At 32.0% G+C, this 15359-nt stretch overlaps 1 protein-coding gene across 1 annotated transcript; it reads left to right on the forward strand.

Annotated features, from left to right (window-relative positions):
* Positions 1-4700: 4700 nt before the first annotated feature.
* On the forward strand, positions 4701-14828 carry LOC142617121 (protein ZINC INDUCED FACILITATOR-LIKE 1-like). The gene is made up of 17 exons (XM_075789824.1): positions 4701-5130; positions 7541-7581; positions 8494-8554; positions 8658-8760; positions 8866-8968; positions 9116-9169; positions 9255-9317; positions 9849-9898; positions 10007-10082; positions 10429-10644; positions 10883-10970; positions 11550-11635; positions 11742-11849; positions 13028-13072; positions 13184-13272; positions 14000-14043; positions 14514-14828. The coding sequence occupies exons 1-17, from the start codon at positions 4986-4988 to the stop codon at positions 14597-14599; spliced, it is 1458 nt and encodes a 485-aa protein (XP_075645939.1). The 5' UTR covers positions 4701-4985; the 3' UTR covers positions 14600-14828.
* The last annotated feature ends 531 nt before the right edge of the window (positions 14829-15359 follow it).

Below are 15359 nucleotides of genomic sequence, written 5' to 3' on the forward strand. Positions count from 1 at the left end.
TGGGTTCAAATCTCACCTATACTAAAAATTAATTGTTGTCTTGATCTGATAATAAATAACATCATCAAAAATAGACGTCACAGATTGAAACTTTGTTAAAAAAAAAAGAGTTAACATTAATGCATAGTATGAAATTAGACATGGGTTTATTTGAACGTGTTTCTATGGTTTTCTCCACAACATGTGACCTCACAGTCACGTGTGACGTGTGACACAATTTTTGAGAAAGATGCCTATATTTTCTTTTATTTATTTATTTTTTAGAAACAAGAGAAAGATGCGTATGATTATAACGTGACCAATGCTAGGATCACATAAAATAGTATAATTTATGTTACAACTATCATATTCACATAATAAACTGTGAATATTAAAAATGTGATTATAAGATCATATGAAGTATATATCTAATAACTCGACACATAAATTAGTTGTGGCACAAATGATGATACGAGGTGATAACTAATGCTAAGATCACATAAAATGGTATAATTTATGTTACAACTCATTATATTCATATAATAAATTGTGAATAATAAAAATGTGATGATAGATTCATATGAAGTATATATCTACTACTCATAACTTGACACCTAAATTAGTTGTGGCATAAATAATGACACAAGGTGATGACTAATGTTAGGATCACATAAAATGATACTCCATAAATTATGTTACAACTCATTATATTCATATAATAAACTGTGAATAATAAAAATGTGATGATAGGTTCTTATGGAGTGTATATCTACTTAACTCAACACTTAAATTAGTTGCGGCAGAAATGATGACACATGGATGTAACATTACTCTTTCGTTTTTTGAATGAAAGGTTTTAAGATACTCTTATAATATAATTTAGATGATAGATGCATGGTCCAATGATGTGATATGATGTTTAATGTAATATCCTTTCAACCAAAGAAAAAAAAAAAAGACGTAAATGAACTTTTAGTCCTTACATTTTGACCCGATTTCTATTTTGGTCCATACATTTTATTTTTACCACTTTTAGTCCCTAAACCAATTAACGCATGACGTTTAAGTCCTTACCGTCATCCAACTAACAGAAAATGCTGACGTGGCTAACGGTACAGTAAAATAATAATTAAAAAATCTATTTTGGCATTAAAAAATTGCCACGTCAGCATTTAAATTAAAAAATTAATTAATTAATTTTAACTAAATGAAAAAAATTAAAAACAAAAAATCACATTAATTGAGATCAAAGAGTGCCTTGAACAAGAACAACAAAATCACAATCCCAAACCTCAGAACACAAACCCAGAAATTAAAAAAAAAAAAATTGTTATTGCTGAAGTAATCGCTCGATCCGAGACTACCCAGATTGGAAAGAAAAACCCAATTCGCTTACCCAACAGCTCAAAGATTCAAGATTGTTATTGATTACCCAACAACCACCTCTTGCATTTGCCTCCGGATCCGCTCCGCATTGACTCGAAGAAGCTTCGGCTCCTACAAGTTTTTGTATCAAAATTTTCTCACATAACAAAACAAAAGCAGAGAAAGAGAGAAAACCAAAACCTTTTGGAGACGATCGAGTTTGAAGGAGAGGAGCTCGAAGAAGTAAGGTTGTTGAGCAGAGGAGGAGGAGGCAGAAGCAAAGGCGAGAGAGATGAGGCTCGACAGCGACGACGGCGTCGTTTCCTCTGCTGCATTTTTCAAGTCCATTTCCAAAGAAGATCTGCTCCAATCAATGAGCTCTGAGAATCGGATCTGCCTTTTATTTTTGAGAATCGGATCTACTTCGATCGACGTCGTGGACCTCTTTGGATTTGTGTTTGTGTTTTTTGGGTTGTTGTTGGTTTTGCTGAAGATGGATTGATGGGTTTGTGTTTGTATTCTTGCTGGATTTGTCAGCATTTGTGTTTGTGTTGGTGTTCTTACTGGATTTGTGTTTATGTTCTTGCTTAATCTTCTGTTTGTTTACTAAGAAAAAAAAAAGAAAAAAGAAAAAAGAAAATGGCAAATAAAGGAAAATGTTCTTATTGGTTTTTGTTCAAGGCATTTTGTTTGTGTTCTTACTAGATGTGTTTGTGTTCTTATTATTTTTGTTGAAGGCATTTTTATTATTTGTGTTCTTATTGTTTGTGTTGGTGTTCTTACTGGATTTTTTTATTTTTAATTTTGTTTTTAATTTTTTTCATTTAGTTATAATTAATTAATTAATTTTTTTAATTTAAATGCTGACGTGGTAATTTTTTAATGCCAAAATAGATTTTTTAATTATTATTTTACTGTACTGTTAGCCACGTTAGTATTTTCTGTTAGTTGGGCGACGATAAGGACTTAAATGTCATGCGTTAATTAGTTTAGAGACTAAAAATAATAAAAATAAAATATAAAGACTAAAATAAAAATCGAGTTAAAATATTAAGACAAAAAAGTACATTTATGCTTAAAAAAAAAAAATTGATGCGATATGATAAGCGCGCTGTAAATTGCTGACCAGGGTCCTACTCTACTGCTTTACCTAACCGTGTCTGCTTTGAATTGAAGCCTTCTGACAACTTGAGCTGTTTCACGCATTTGCTTTTGTATTGTTATGTATGAATGAACGTGGCCTCTAATTAATTAATAACCTTAATTATGATCGCATTTCACATGTCTTGGGAGTTGAAGTTGGTAAGCTTGTTTTTTAGTGTATGAAATATGAATGAATTGGCCCACTCTAAATTCTAAATAGTATTTCTAATAATGCAACCAAAACCCATTCAATGATTTCCACGGCTCCTCGCTTGCCCCTTTCTTCGTAGTTTTATTTGCATATACATTATAATTATTATATGCACATTCTTTTTAGACTATTGGACCGAAATGATTGTATCTGTATTGTCTAAAAAAAATAGTTAAAACATGTCTTTGTTACTATTCATCATCTTTCTCGAAAGCCAAAAAAAAAAAAAAAATTGCAGCGTTTTTAATAGAGACGTCATGTTTAAATTTTTTCTCGTTGCCAAGAAACATCCTTCCGCTTTTTTTAATTGAGACCTTTAGTTTAAAGGGTCACGTTAATGAGAGCTGTATAACATTTTAAAATTTTCTATCTTGTCGTTTAGAAACATTTTATTGTATTATTTAAATTAAGATATTTAGTTTAAAGGGTCACGGAGTCTTGGGACATTTATTAATGATCAATTTAAAAAAAAATAAGTTTGTTATTATTTTTATAGAAAATTTAAAAATTAAGAAGAAATTTGTTGTGATTTTTTCCATAAAAACTATTTTATAAATCAATATCTTTAGAACATTTGTTAATTTTTTTTTCTAGTTTAAACGTTTAATATTTGGCTAGAACCACCGAATTATACTAAAATAAAGGGGCAAAAATACCATTTTTTTTCCTAATTTTTAGGTTCACTAATATTTTGCTCCTTACATTTTGGTCAATCAATTTAATTTGTGTATTTTTAACTTACAAGCAATTTAATTTGTGAATTCCTACCTCCTACCAAAATATAAATACTAGATTTATTATGATCCCAAAACACACAAACTTAAAATGGTATTTTTGCCAAAAATAAACACATCATTGTGTGCTTACTATTCTGGTTAAGTAATTTTAGCATCACAACTTTTTTGTACAAAATAACTTTGTCACAACTTGGATGAGATGAACTTAGGCTGCGTTTGGTTCAACGGTAAATCAGTTTCAGAAATTATTTTCCGCATTTGTGTGTATTTGGTAGCAACTGAAAATTTGATCAACCGGAAAATCACTTACCTTTGACCGTAAAAAACCCCTTCCCACCCGTAAAATAACTTCTGTTTCTATTTTACCTTCAAATAGAAATTTTCCAGAAAACAGAGAGAGAGAGAGAGAGAGAGAGAGAGAGAGAGAGAGAGAGCACGAAGAGAGAGTAGAGAGAGTGAGATCAAGCCCCAACCCACGCCGGCGAGATCGCGCCTTCGCCTTCGCCTTCGCCATCGCCATCGCTGATCTGATTCGCGCCGTTCAACGCTCAAACCCATTTTCGATGAACCCGGTCTGATTATGCTCGCCTTCGCCTCCGCCGCACGATCTCGCCTCAACGTCGAACCCAGTTGCCTCTCTCTCTCTCTCTTTCTCTCTCTTCGTTCTTCTCTGACTGAATTTGATGATTTTTTTTTTTTGGGTTTTGTTGTTCTGTATTGAGAAATCTCTCTTTGTTCTTCTCTGACCGGATTTGATGAGGTTTTTTTTTTTTTTTTTTTTGGGTTTTGTTGTTCTGTATTGAAAAATGATATTTATTTAGAAGCTGAGAAAATGTGAGCAATAAGTAAAAAATGTATTTTTTATAATATTTTCAAAATCACAACCAAACACCTGAAAATATTTTTCAAAATATTTTTTAAAATACTACCAAACACCTAAAAATATTTTCATTTTTCAAAAATATTTTCAGTTAAAATTATTTTACATCCGAAAAATATTTTACACCCAACCAACGGCAGCCTTAAACCACTTTTCATCTCACAACTTTTTCTCTACGGGCAAACCTGTGGCATAAAAAATTGTGGCTGTAAATTTTCTCATCTTGGTAGAATAATAAAATTGTGGTCATCTGATAAAAAAAAAAAAAATTGTGGTCATTATTACCAAATTGATTCGTCTGACGCATGCAATGATGGCAGTTGAAGCAGTCAATAACATGGTCTTCTCATTGTCATTTAAGTTCAATTTTCTGCTTGGCAAAGGCAATTCATCACATTCTTGGTTTATTGCTTCTACTGCACAAACTCAATCCCAGCTTTCGAGGATTCTTGTTTCTTTTCGAGTTCATCAGAAGTAGCATTTCTTCTTACTCCACCAGGAAACAACTTCTTGATCATTTATGTTTGCTGATCATTGGTGATAGGTTTGTGAGCAGAATATATATATATATATATACACGATAAACCAATATACCAATATTACAAGGATCAAGTTTTGTAGCTGAAGTGGTTGCATATCGAGCTGAAACATCTTTTTGGCTCGATTGAGAATGGCAGAAGAGTATAGAGAGAGTCTGTTGAAGAAGAGATACTATGAGAATTGTCCTGGTTGTAAGGTAGACCAATACAAAGCAGTGCAAAGAGGTATACCTTTCCGGGAGCTTATTTTTACATGGGTCATTGTGCTTTGCACTGGTAAGTACTCTCACCGCACGCTCTGTATCTATTTGTATGCTTTTCACTCACGTTTCATTGTAGACCAAGATGTCTCTGCATTTACAATGTCTAAACTTTGTATTTATGAAAGCAATTGCCCAGCTATCTTCCACAAAGCCACCTTCAAAAGCCACTCTTATGGAAGAGAGTTTTTTGTTTGTTTGTTTTTTTTTTTATTAAATATGAATGGAAAATAACACCAATATAGACGAACTATTTTTAAAATGAAATTTGAGGTTCTGTAAATCATATGCCACTAATTATATATACTCAATTTTGTAGTAATTTTCTTTTTAAAAAGTTTTGACAATATTCAAGTCTGAAAATGTCTTCATTGTGGTAGAAATTGGAAGAATGAGCACAGATACAACAACTTTAAGAATTGAAGTAAAATAGTAAAGCCTCTTTTTTCTCAAATTTTCCTTAAATTTCTACCTATGAAGAAAATATTCTTAGCTACATAAATGTTAAAACAGCAAAAACGTGGAAAACAATATATATAAGCTGTTCATATTTTCTATTTTTTGGAAGGAGGGCCACAAGTCACGGGATTAAAATGGTTCATTTTATTTATTTTTAGGATACCCTGTTTTTGGGTCAATTAAAATGGTTCATTTTATTTATTTACTAAATTTTGCTAAAATTTCTCTGCCTATGCAACAGCTTTTTTTGTTTGTTTCAGGGGAAAATATTTTTAAATAAATAAAATTCTGTATTTTATGATGTTTGGTACTTTGGTGCATTCGAAAATTTATGGACAACAAACATCCACGCAAAATATTTTCTGACCCATCTTATGCTTCCTGAGTTCCTAAATACAGTCTTACGCCCTTCACTTTGTGTCCCTTCCATCACCTTCATCCACACCTCAGATAGACTAGTTGTCTATCATTTATTTTTGTATTGTCTCTTTGGGTAAATGGAAATTATGGAATTCTTAGGGACCTTCTTAATTTTTTTTTAAAAAAAGTCTTAGGGGCCATGTGTAATTTTAGGGGGGCTAAACTTTAAATGTTGGTATAAATATATATCTTATATAAAATTAAATTTGATTGAGGGGGTTGTATGGGACACGTAGGTCCCTACTTAAAAAGCTGGCAATAAAAGGATGGCTTGGTATGGATTTGGAATCCAGATGAGATCCACTAAAGTTTCTGTAGTGTGACTAATGACTATGACACAAACATAGTTACTTTAGTAAAAAAATAAACTACATTTTCTTTTGTTTTTAGAAGGGTTGAAATTAAAAATTTTTTGCTAAAAATATTTATAAAAAAAATTAAAAACTAACTGAATAGTATATTAAAACCCATTAATAATACTAAAAAGTGCAATGAGACTTATGAATATAGCAAAAATAAGCTAGAAATTCTAGTAACTAGTAAGTTAAGAAATTCATGGTCAATGACACTGTTTTATACTTATTTCTGCATAAAATATTTTTTGAAATATAATTTTCCTATTTTTGATGTTTGGGGCAATAAAAAATTCATGGTCAGCAGAAACATGTACATGAAATCATTTTTGTTCTACTATGATATTGTGTTTGGTGCAATCATTTTTGTCAACAAAAACATGGTTGGTGCAATAAAAGATTCAGCTTGTGTTTCATACACATTCTTGACCCCTTTCACTCCTCTGCATTTCCATTACTACCAATCTACCATGAACTCCCTCTCCCCAATGTTTCACTACTTTTATGCTGCTGTTGCCACCTCCCTCCCCGTACTCCTTTGCATCGCTACTATACTCTTTGGTGTAAGTTGTACAGGTACATTGAAGCAGAATTAGTGTGGATTGACTTGATGGCCTAGCTCCATAGCGAAAATCCCTAAGTGGCTACAACTTTCACAAATAAAATTATCTGTTTCAAGAACCCCATTGGGGGTATATATTGAGTGAGAGCCTAGGCTAATCATACACTAACCCTAGGATATTATACAAGTTAGAACGTGCAATATAAGTACTATTGTACATTAGTACAACTTGTAAATGGACATTGAACTTGGACTGATATCTCATACATTCTAAATAGTGATGCAAGTCTATCAATGATAAAGTATCACTTATCCTAAAAGGTTAAATTGATAGGAAATAATGAATCTAATCACTTAATTATTATTCTTAAACTTCCCTTTATGTGTGTGCTCCGACTGTCAATCAGGTTGGGACTAGGCTTTTACATATTAAATAAAAATGTCGGACATTAAGGTAAAGAAACAAAAAAGAAAAGAAATTATCCATGTAAATGGATAAGGGATGCATTTTTTTAGTAGTTTTTAATTTGATTATATATTTTGCATCACTCATATGAACTATCATAATTCATTGCTCGGCATGATTTATTTGCAATATATTCATGCTAATATATCCTTTGTGTTCTTTTCAGCATTGCCAATATCGTCTCTTTTTCCATTCCTTTATTTCATGGTAAGTCTACACATCTTAGAGTTTATTGTCACCTTACAAATGGCTCTGAATGAAAATTTGGAGAATATGTATGTTTGTTACATACTGGAGTTGCATGTTTAATTCTTTCCTAATGATTCTGAAGATCGATGTATTTTATTCTACATACTCTATGGTTATGTCATTTCACTACTTTCAATCAAAATAGCAACGGAGATCTCTTCTAGAATGTCCTGAATAAATCATGGCCTTATGGTTTTAAAGAGATGATATTATCTCATTATCCTCAATGATTAATTGTAGGGAATTCCATATGTATGAGATAATAAGGAACATCCTAAAGACATACCTAACTATTGAAAGCCTTGCAACTCTTGAGGGCATTGGTAAGTGTAAAGACTTACCAAAGAATTTAAGAAGATTTTTTCATCTATGAAGTAGACTTCTCATACCTATCAATTGAATTTCCTAAGTATAGTTAACATTGAGACCCTTTCATGCAAAGTAAAGCTATAATATGCAAGTTTCATCCCTCTCCAATGAAAAATTTGGCCTTTTATGCACTATTATCACTTTTCTTCCATAAACTAATTACCTTACAAAGACAAGTTCAAACTATTATCTAATATTTCTTGTCATCTATTTCTTGTTAGGTGACCTTAGGTCTTTGTTTTCATTTTTCTTGTCTAGAAATTTATCAAGTTGAATCTCCATGATTGTGTATTTGAGAGTCTGTCACAACTTAATCAGAATTTGAGACGAAGAGAAAATAATTTTGTTTCAATCTGGTGCGCTTATTCTTCCTCTCTTTGGAACTCAAGAAATCAGACCTTTGATCATAAAAACTTAACAACCTTTTGAACTTCAATTGTTACACTCATTTGTATATGATAGAACTTCTTGAGAATTTATATTTGTAATTTCTACTTGCAGATTAGGGATTTTAATATTGCAAAAACAGAGGAAGATATTGGCTACTATGCTGGTTATGTGGGTGAGAATAGTTTCATTACTTAATCTTCATTTGTAGTACATTAAAATCTTGATATTCCAGTGCCTCAAGAAGTAGTCCTAACAAACTGCTCAATATCTTGAAGGGTCTTCATTTATGCTTGGAAGAGCTTTGACATCTGTTCCCTGGGGAATGGTGGCTGATCGCTATGGTCGAAAACCTGTTATAATTATAGGGACTGTCGCAGTGTTAGTACACACCACTATTACCCAATTAATATATTTGCTAATAAAATTTGAATGTTTTTCCAAAATGTCTAAAATGTTTGTTTGTTTGTATTTTTTTTTCCTTAGGGTAATTTTCAACACTCTCTTTGGCCTTAGTGTAAATTTTTGGATGGCTGTTACTACAAGGTTTCTTCTTGGAAGTTTGAATGGCTTACTTGGACCAATAAAGGTACAATTTCAGTATTGTATAATTCTTTCACGTGGTAAGGAATTACTAGAAAGTTGATTGTATTCTCAAATTTTAACAATTTATTTGTTGGTTCGCTTAATCCAGTTTTCCAATATATGCATACATTGACTTCCTCCATGTTACCAGGCATATGCAACAGAAGTTTTCCGTGATGAATACCAAGCTTTAGGAGTATCAACAGTGAGTCTTACTTATGTGTATAATGTATGTTGAGTTCTTGAAAGTGGATCATATCAACAAAACTAAGAATTATGACTAACTTCAGGTTAGTACAGCATGGGGCATAGGATTGATCATTGGCCCAGCTTTGGGAGGATTTCTTGCACAGGTACGTTTATTTCTTGTGCTGTTGTAGACGTCCCTTTTTTTTCACCTAGTTACTATGCTGAATGAATAAATAAAGTTTCTGTTTGACCAACAAGAAAGACTAAGTTTTTGTTGTTTTGTTTTGTTTTTTGTAACATGAAAACAAGTAAAATCAATGAGAATTAATAGCTTACCCAGTCGACATTGTGTAAAGAAGTGAGAGAGGGGACCAACTACATTTTCAATTTTTTTGTGTTCTAGTATTTATAAAAAAAATCATTTGGGCAACAAAAAAAAGACTGCCTTTAAATGGAAAAATGAGAATGGAAGTATATTGTATGAAAAATGGAAAAAGCAATTCATATATGTGGTTAAAATTCCACAAATTTGGGTGTACATATCATATCAACACCCATCTTGTAAGAAGATTCTTCAAAAAGATTGTTATGCTAGAAGATTTTAATATATGTGATAGTTAGTTGAGTAATCAAATTTCCATCTCTTCATACATAACTTATTTACTTCACTGTTGTTACACAATTTTGTCATTCAGCCAGCAGAGAAGTATCCCAACATATTTTCCAAAGAATCTTTTTTTGGGAGGTAAGTGTATTTTTTTCAGTTGAATATTTTAAGAAAGATGCAATTGAAACTTCTCACTTCAACATTTTTACTGTTCCTTGACGTTTTGTTTATGTGGTTATGATGCAGATTTCCGTACTTCTTGCCTTGCCTTTGTATATCAGTTTTTGCGTTAGCAGTCACTGTTGCTTGTATCTGGCTTCCGGTATGTATTATAATTTAGTTCTTATGAGATATTTAAAAAAAATATATTATTATTAATTGTTTGCGTCCAATTCTTTTGTTTTAGTTTTTGTTTGCATATTTATATTTGTGGCAATGAGTTCTTTGAAAATCTTTCTGTAGCGGATATTTACATTTTCAAAATCTAAACTTGATTCAAAATTTCAAGCAACCCGAGGAGTTGCAGGAAGTTCATTTTCAAAACTTCACATCTTGCTCTAGCCTACCTCATTATGTTTAGATAGAACTTGTTTGAGACTTTTTTTTTTTGTTTTAAAAAATTATTGGTTATCTACATATTCTTTTCCTAAATGTGTGGATTTTTTCAGGAAACATTGCACACGCATTGTGGAAATAGCATATTATCTGATGACTCAGATGAAGCTTTAGAAGCAGGATCCTGTGAACCTAATGAAAAGGGAAAAATAGTAGAAACAGAAGAAAGTGTTCCAATTCCTAAGAAGAGCCTCCTGAGGAATTGGCCTTTGATGTCATCTATCATTGTCTATTGTGTCTTCTCACTTCATGATATGGCTTACACAGAGGTATCTCTCATACCTCTTTTCTTAAACTATATTTATTTGTATTTTGTTGGATATTGGTCATCCATCATCACATTTCAGTGGCCATACTTGCATATTTTTCTCCACTAAAACATTTGGTTGATTGCTGTTTTTGCAAGAGTACATAATGTGCATATCAAATCCTACACTTATAGTTTCATTTTGTAATGTGCTATGAAGTCCTAGTTTGGTATTACTGATAACCAACACTCTCCTGTAGATATTCTCCTTATGGGCTGTCAGCCCTCGGAAGTTTGGGGGTTTGAGCTACTCAACTAAAGATGTTGGTGAAGTTCTGTCAGTCACAGGTATATTCTTATACTAATATATATCATTTTATATTAGTTGTGTAATTAATTTCATTTTCTTTGCAAAGGAATTTTCATCATATTTTAAAATCAAATATGACGGTTCATGTATGTACATCTAGACATATAAAGTTTCTAGTGTTTATAATATGTGAGCGGCTATAGTTTGCCAAAATAATCTGCCAGATTTTTGTACATAAGTGAATTCTTAGAGGTACTATCATAACTTCCCCAGAGACCTGTGCTTGTAATTTGTAAGAATATACTTATTACCTAAATCCGGCACATTTGTGTCTTTCCCTAGCTCAAAAGTAACGAGTGTCAATGATTAAGAGTGTTGTGTAGCTCTTGAACAGAACAATATGTTATGCATAATTTTACATTAAAAGTTGTTCCTCTCTTTACTTCAAAGGTGCTTGAGACTTGAACTTTTACAATGTTTCCTTTATATTTTTCACACTATAAGACAACAATATGACATTCGAGTATGGTTAAGAGACTATATTATTAATGTGAGGCAAATTTTAAATTTGAATAATGCTAAAAGCTTTTCTTTAATACTTTTCTGTAATGTTTTAGGTTTTGGCCTACTTGTTTTTCAACTTTCTTTATATCCGTACGTGGAGAGACTTATTGGGGCCATAATGGTATCTCGCATTTCTGCGGTAAGTTTTCATAACTCCATATTAGACCTGCACTTCACTTTTGTGTTCGCAGTGTATATAATCTTGTTTTTCCACGCGTTTTTGGGCTGCATAATCCCATATGCAGGTTTTATCCATACCCGTGCTAGCAAGTTACCCATTGATAGCCGCATTGAGTGGGCTTACCCTTGCCTTGGTGTTAAATTGTGCTTCTGTGATCAAGAATGTCTTATCTGTAAGTACATATACATCTTCAAGATCTCTTTTTAATTACCATTTCAGTACAGCAGAATCGAGTATGATTAACAGAGTGATATGAAGATGCTGAGATGAAATTTGATTACTAGAAATTATGCTTATGATTGTATTATAAGCTTCGTTTTTTAAGACTAAATACTGGCTTAATGCGAATTATTTAGATAGACATTAGATCGAAATAATTCTGTCAATGCATAAAAAATAAATTGTACATGTTCTACTATAAAGTACTATGCCAATGCACAGATTAATGTCATAAATCAAATCAGCATTTGTTACGTTACTATATTGGATCGAAATTTTTTTGTTGTGTTTGCATTTTCTCGCTACCCATTATAACTTGGGGAAGGGTATATAAGTTGTAGGAGTTCATGTTAAACATGTTAAAACAATGCAGAAATCTGTAATATTTCATAAAAAAGGAACCATCATCGTCTATGCAGAATGCTTGTCGCTTCATAAAGGACCCTATTATTACCGGCAGCAGAATTATTGCTTTTGAAAAATGCTATTGCATCTCTCTAGTTTCAACATTTTGCTATGGTCCATATCATTTATGGCATGACATGTTACAATCTATTTTATTGTTTAGTTTCGGTTTCATTCCATTTCAGGCCCTTTTGTAGTGGTACTTTGGGTTAAGTAATGTGTTTGAGTTTGGTGAGTGAGTGTAATTAAGTGTGTGTGTGTTTAATAGTTAGTTTGTTTCTTGCAAAAAAAAAAAAAAAAGGTTTCATTCCATTTCAACCAAAACTTTCAAATCAATCTTGCAAATATCTTAGTCATCTTGATTTTCTTGAGCTATTTGATATAAAACAAAGAAATCTCTAGGCATTTTTCTAAGATTATAAGCAATTTTAAATATGCTCCAAACAAATGTCAGGCAAAAGTTAAGACAAAACTTTGGTAAAGTTACTTCAGTGTTGATATAGTATAACATAATTGCTATGAGGTGAGGGCATCTGTGCATGTGTTGATATAGAATTTCTTTACAACCCCACCCCCTCTCCCCACAAAAAAAAAAATCCTGAATAGAATGTAGGCAAGTATAGTTTTAACTAATTAATAAGATTATATATTCCAAGGAAATAGGGTTCATAGTCTCCTTTTTCAGATTATGTATTTCTGAACTACTTGATGTTTCCATGTAAGCAGGTGTCCATTATAACCGGCTTGTTTCTCCTGCAAAATAGAGCAGTGGTATTTTTCTTTCCTTATTTTATTTAATGTAATTTCTTTTATTATTGTTATTTTAAGTGGCGATTAAACCACAAAATGTCTTATTTCAATTGAATCCTATATTGACAATAGGATCAAGACCAAAGAGGAGCTGCTAATGGCATTGCTATGACTTTAATGTCTCTATTCAAAGCAGCTGGTCCAGCTGGAGGTGGTGCCATGTAAGTGTCGCTTGAATTTCTTTGGCTTCTATTTTATAGGTGATAGGGAAATTCACATATGGACGATGGATCACAGTAGGAGTTTAAATTAATTGGTCAACTAAGAGTTATAAACGATAACCTGAGAAATAAATGAAAACAAAGTTTGGAAAAAAAAAAGTAGTTTATGGTTAGCACGGTATATTACCATTCATAGAAAAGAATCTTTTAAGTCACTTTGGATGGGTTCGGTTACACGTTATTATTGTTACCAATATTACACCACTTGATAACTTTCTATTGGAAGCAATATTTTGACTATCACTAAGCTACTGAGGAACAATTGAAGTTTCAATCTTATAGAGTTCAATTTTAGTTCTCAACCCATGACCAATATGAGTTTGAAGTTTCCTTTTACTTATTCTTGCAACTACCAAACTTGCAAAATTATCAAGATGATTAGAGATAATTGAGTTTGTGAATCAAATAGTAAAAAACATCTCATTAATATGAAATTTGGCATGAGTTAATAAACAACCAAACATGTAATAAATGGTGAGATTTTAAAATATTAATTACATAAAAAATTATTAATTGGTGCAACAGCGACAAAGAATTACATATGTATAACTTCATTCTTTTTTCATTTGTACATTGCCATTTTATATTGATTTTTTTACTCATTAATCTCTTATGGAGGCATTATATTTTCTAATTACATCTTTCGTTTGGATATCTTGGTCTGTAGATTTTCATGGGCACAAAAGCGTCAAGATGCTGCTTTCCTCCCAGGTATTACTCAACTACGATTTTGATCCTTTTTTTTTTTTTCCTGTACTTGTAAGCTGAACTGCAAATTTCGAAGGACAATTCTTTGTCTACACTTCACATTCTGAGGAGATTGTCATTAATTTCATAAGGATTTTAGAAAACTCATGCATGAATGCCCAAGGACGAGAGACTACAAATTTAGGAAGCATAGGGTTTATTTTCGAACGTAGACTCTCCTTTTATAGGTAAATGATGGGGGAGGAGATGGGATTAAAACCACATACGTGAGGCACCACAAAGGCTATTACTTGAACCCCAACTCCCCTTATTTACACTTCAATAAATAAACATAGAAAAAAAAAGATTTGGCATATAGAATATGTGAAAAGTTTAAAGTGTGGAGTTTGATGAGAATTGTAATCATAGAGAGATCTTACTCCATCCTAACAATTTTTGATACTGAATAACTTCAAAATTTGTGTTGAATATAGGTGACAATATGGTTTTCTTCGTCTTGAATGTCATTGAAGCAATTGGAGTGCTGATGACATTCAAACCATTTCTTATTGAAAGATGAATTCCGTGATCAGAGAGAGATGGCTGTATTATATTCGAGAATAGGGGTAATCTTGAGCAGTGTCAATATAGTAATATACTACTTGTCAATGTTCGGGGAAAAAAAAAGAATGAAAGAAGTTTTCCTGAAATATTCTAGAAGTTTTCCTTCTAATTCTTTGTAATCCATGTATTGTTATTAAACAATTATATCATGATTTAATAGAGCAATTGCAGCATCATATATTTTTTTATATTGTTTTTTGATGCCTCCATCTCCAGTGGTTTCCTAATAAAAGTCATGAACAGTTTTGAAGTAGGGAAATGGTGACATAATTGCTGTCAATTAAAACACCAAGCAAAGTGGTTTGACTAAAATTTGTGAGTCCATGTAGTAGTACCCTTTATGTACGTGGAAGTATGGAACCAGTCCAGGGTCCAGCCACTTAACAAAGGCACATGAGTTTTCGAGCTTTGGCAAAAATCACTTATAAGTTCCTTTATAAATGGGTCCAAAAAATTAAGTAAATATTATTTGCTTGATGCAAATGATGTGAGATCATTTTTAAGTAAATTGAGATGAGCAAAAATATTGGATTGAGCAAGTTCCGTAGTTATTCTTAGGATGTCCACCCATTGATACTATTAAAATTAAGATCAAGTTATGGCTAAATCCACTTGAGAAAATGTCAATGATTCCTCATCCCCTATTCCCTAGTCTAGACCCATCGGGTATTGATTACTTCAAAACTTTCTGCATGTGCAGCTAAAACTTAAGAAAA

This window comes from Castanea sativa, chromosome 11 (assembly GCF_040712315.1).
Source record: "Castanea sativa cultivar Marrone di Chiusa Pesio chromosome 11, ASM4071231v1".
In the NCBI taxonomy this organism is placed as follows: Eukaryota; Viridiplantae; Streptophyta; class Magnoliopsida; order Fagales; family Fagaceae; genus Castanea; species Castanea sativa.

Excerpts from the sequence above, each read along its gene's own strand:
- LOC142617121 (XM_075789824.1), top strand. The coding sequence starts at position 4,986 with ATGGCAGAAGAGTATAGAGAGAGTCTGTTGAAGAAGAGATACTATGAG. Across the intron at positions 8,555-8,657 it reads CTACTATGCTGGTTATGTGG|GGTCTTCATTTATGCTTGGA; the intron begins GTGAGAATAGTT and ends AATATCTTGAAG. Across the intron at positions 8,969-9,115 it reads GCTTACTTGGACCAATAAAG|GCATATGCAACAGAAGTTTT; the intron begins GTACAATTTCAG and ends CCATGTTACCAG.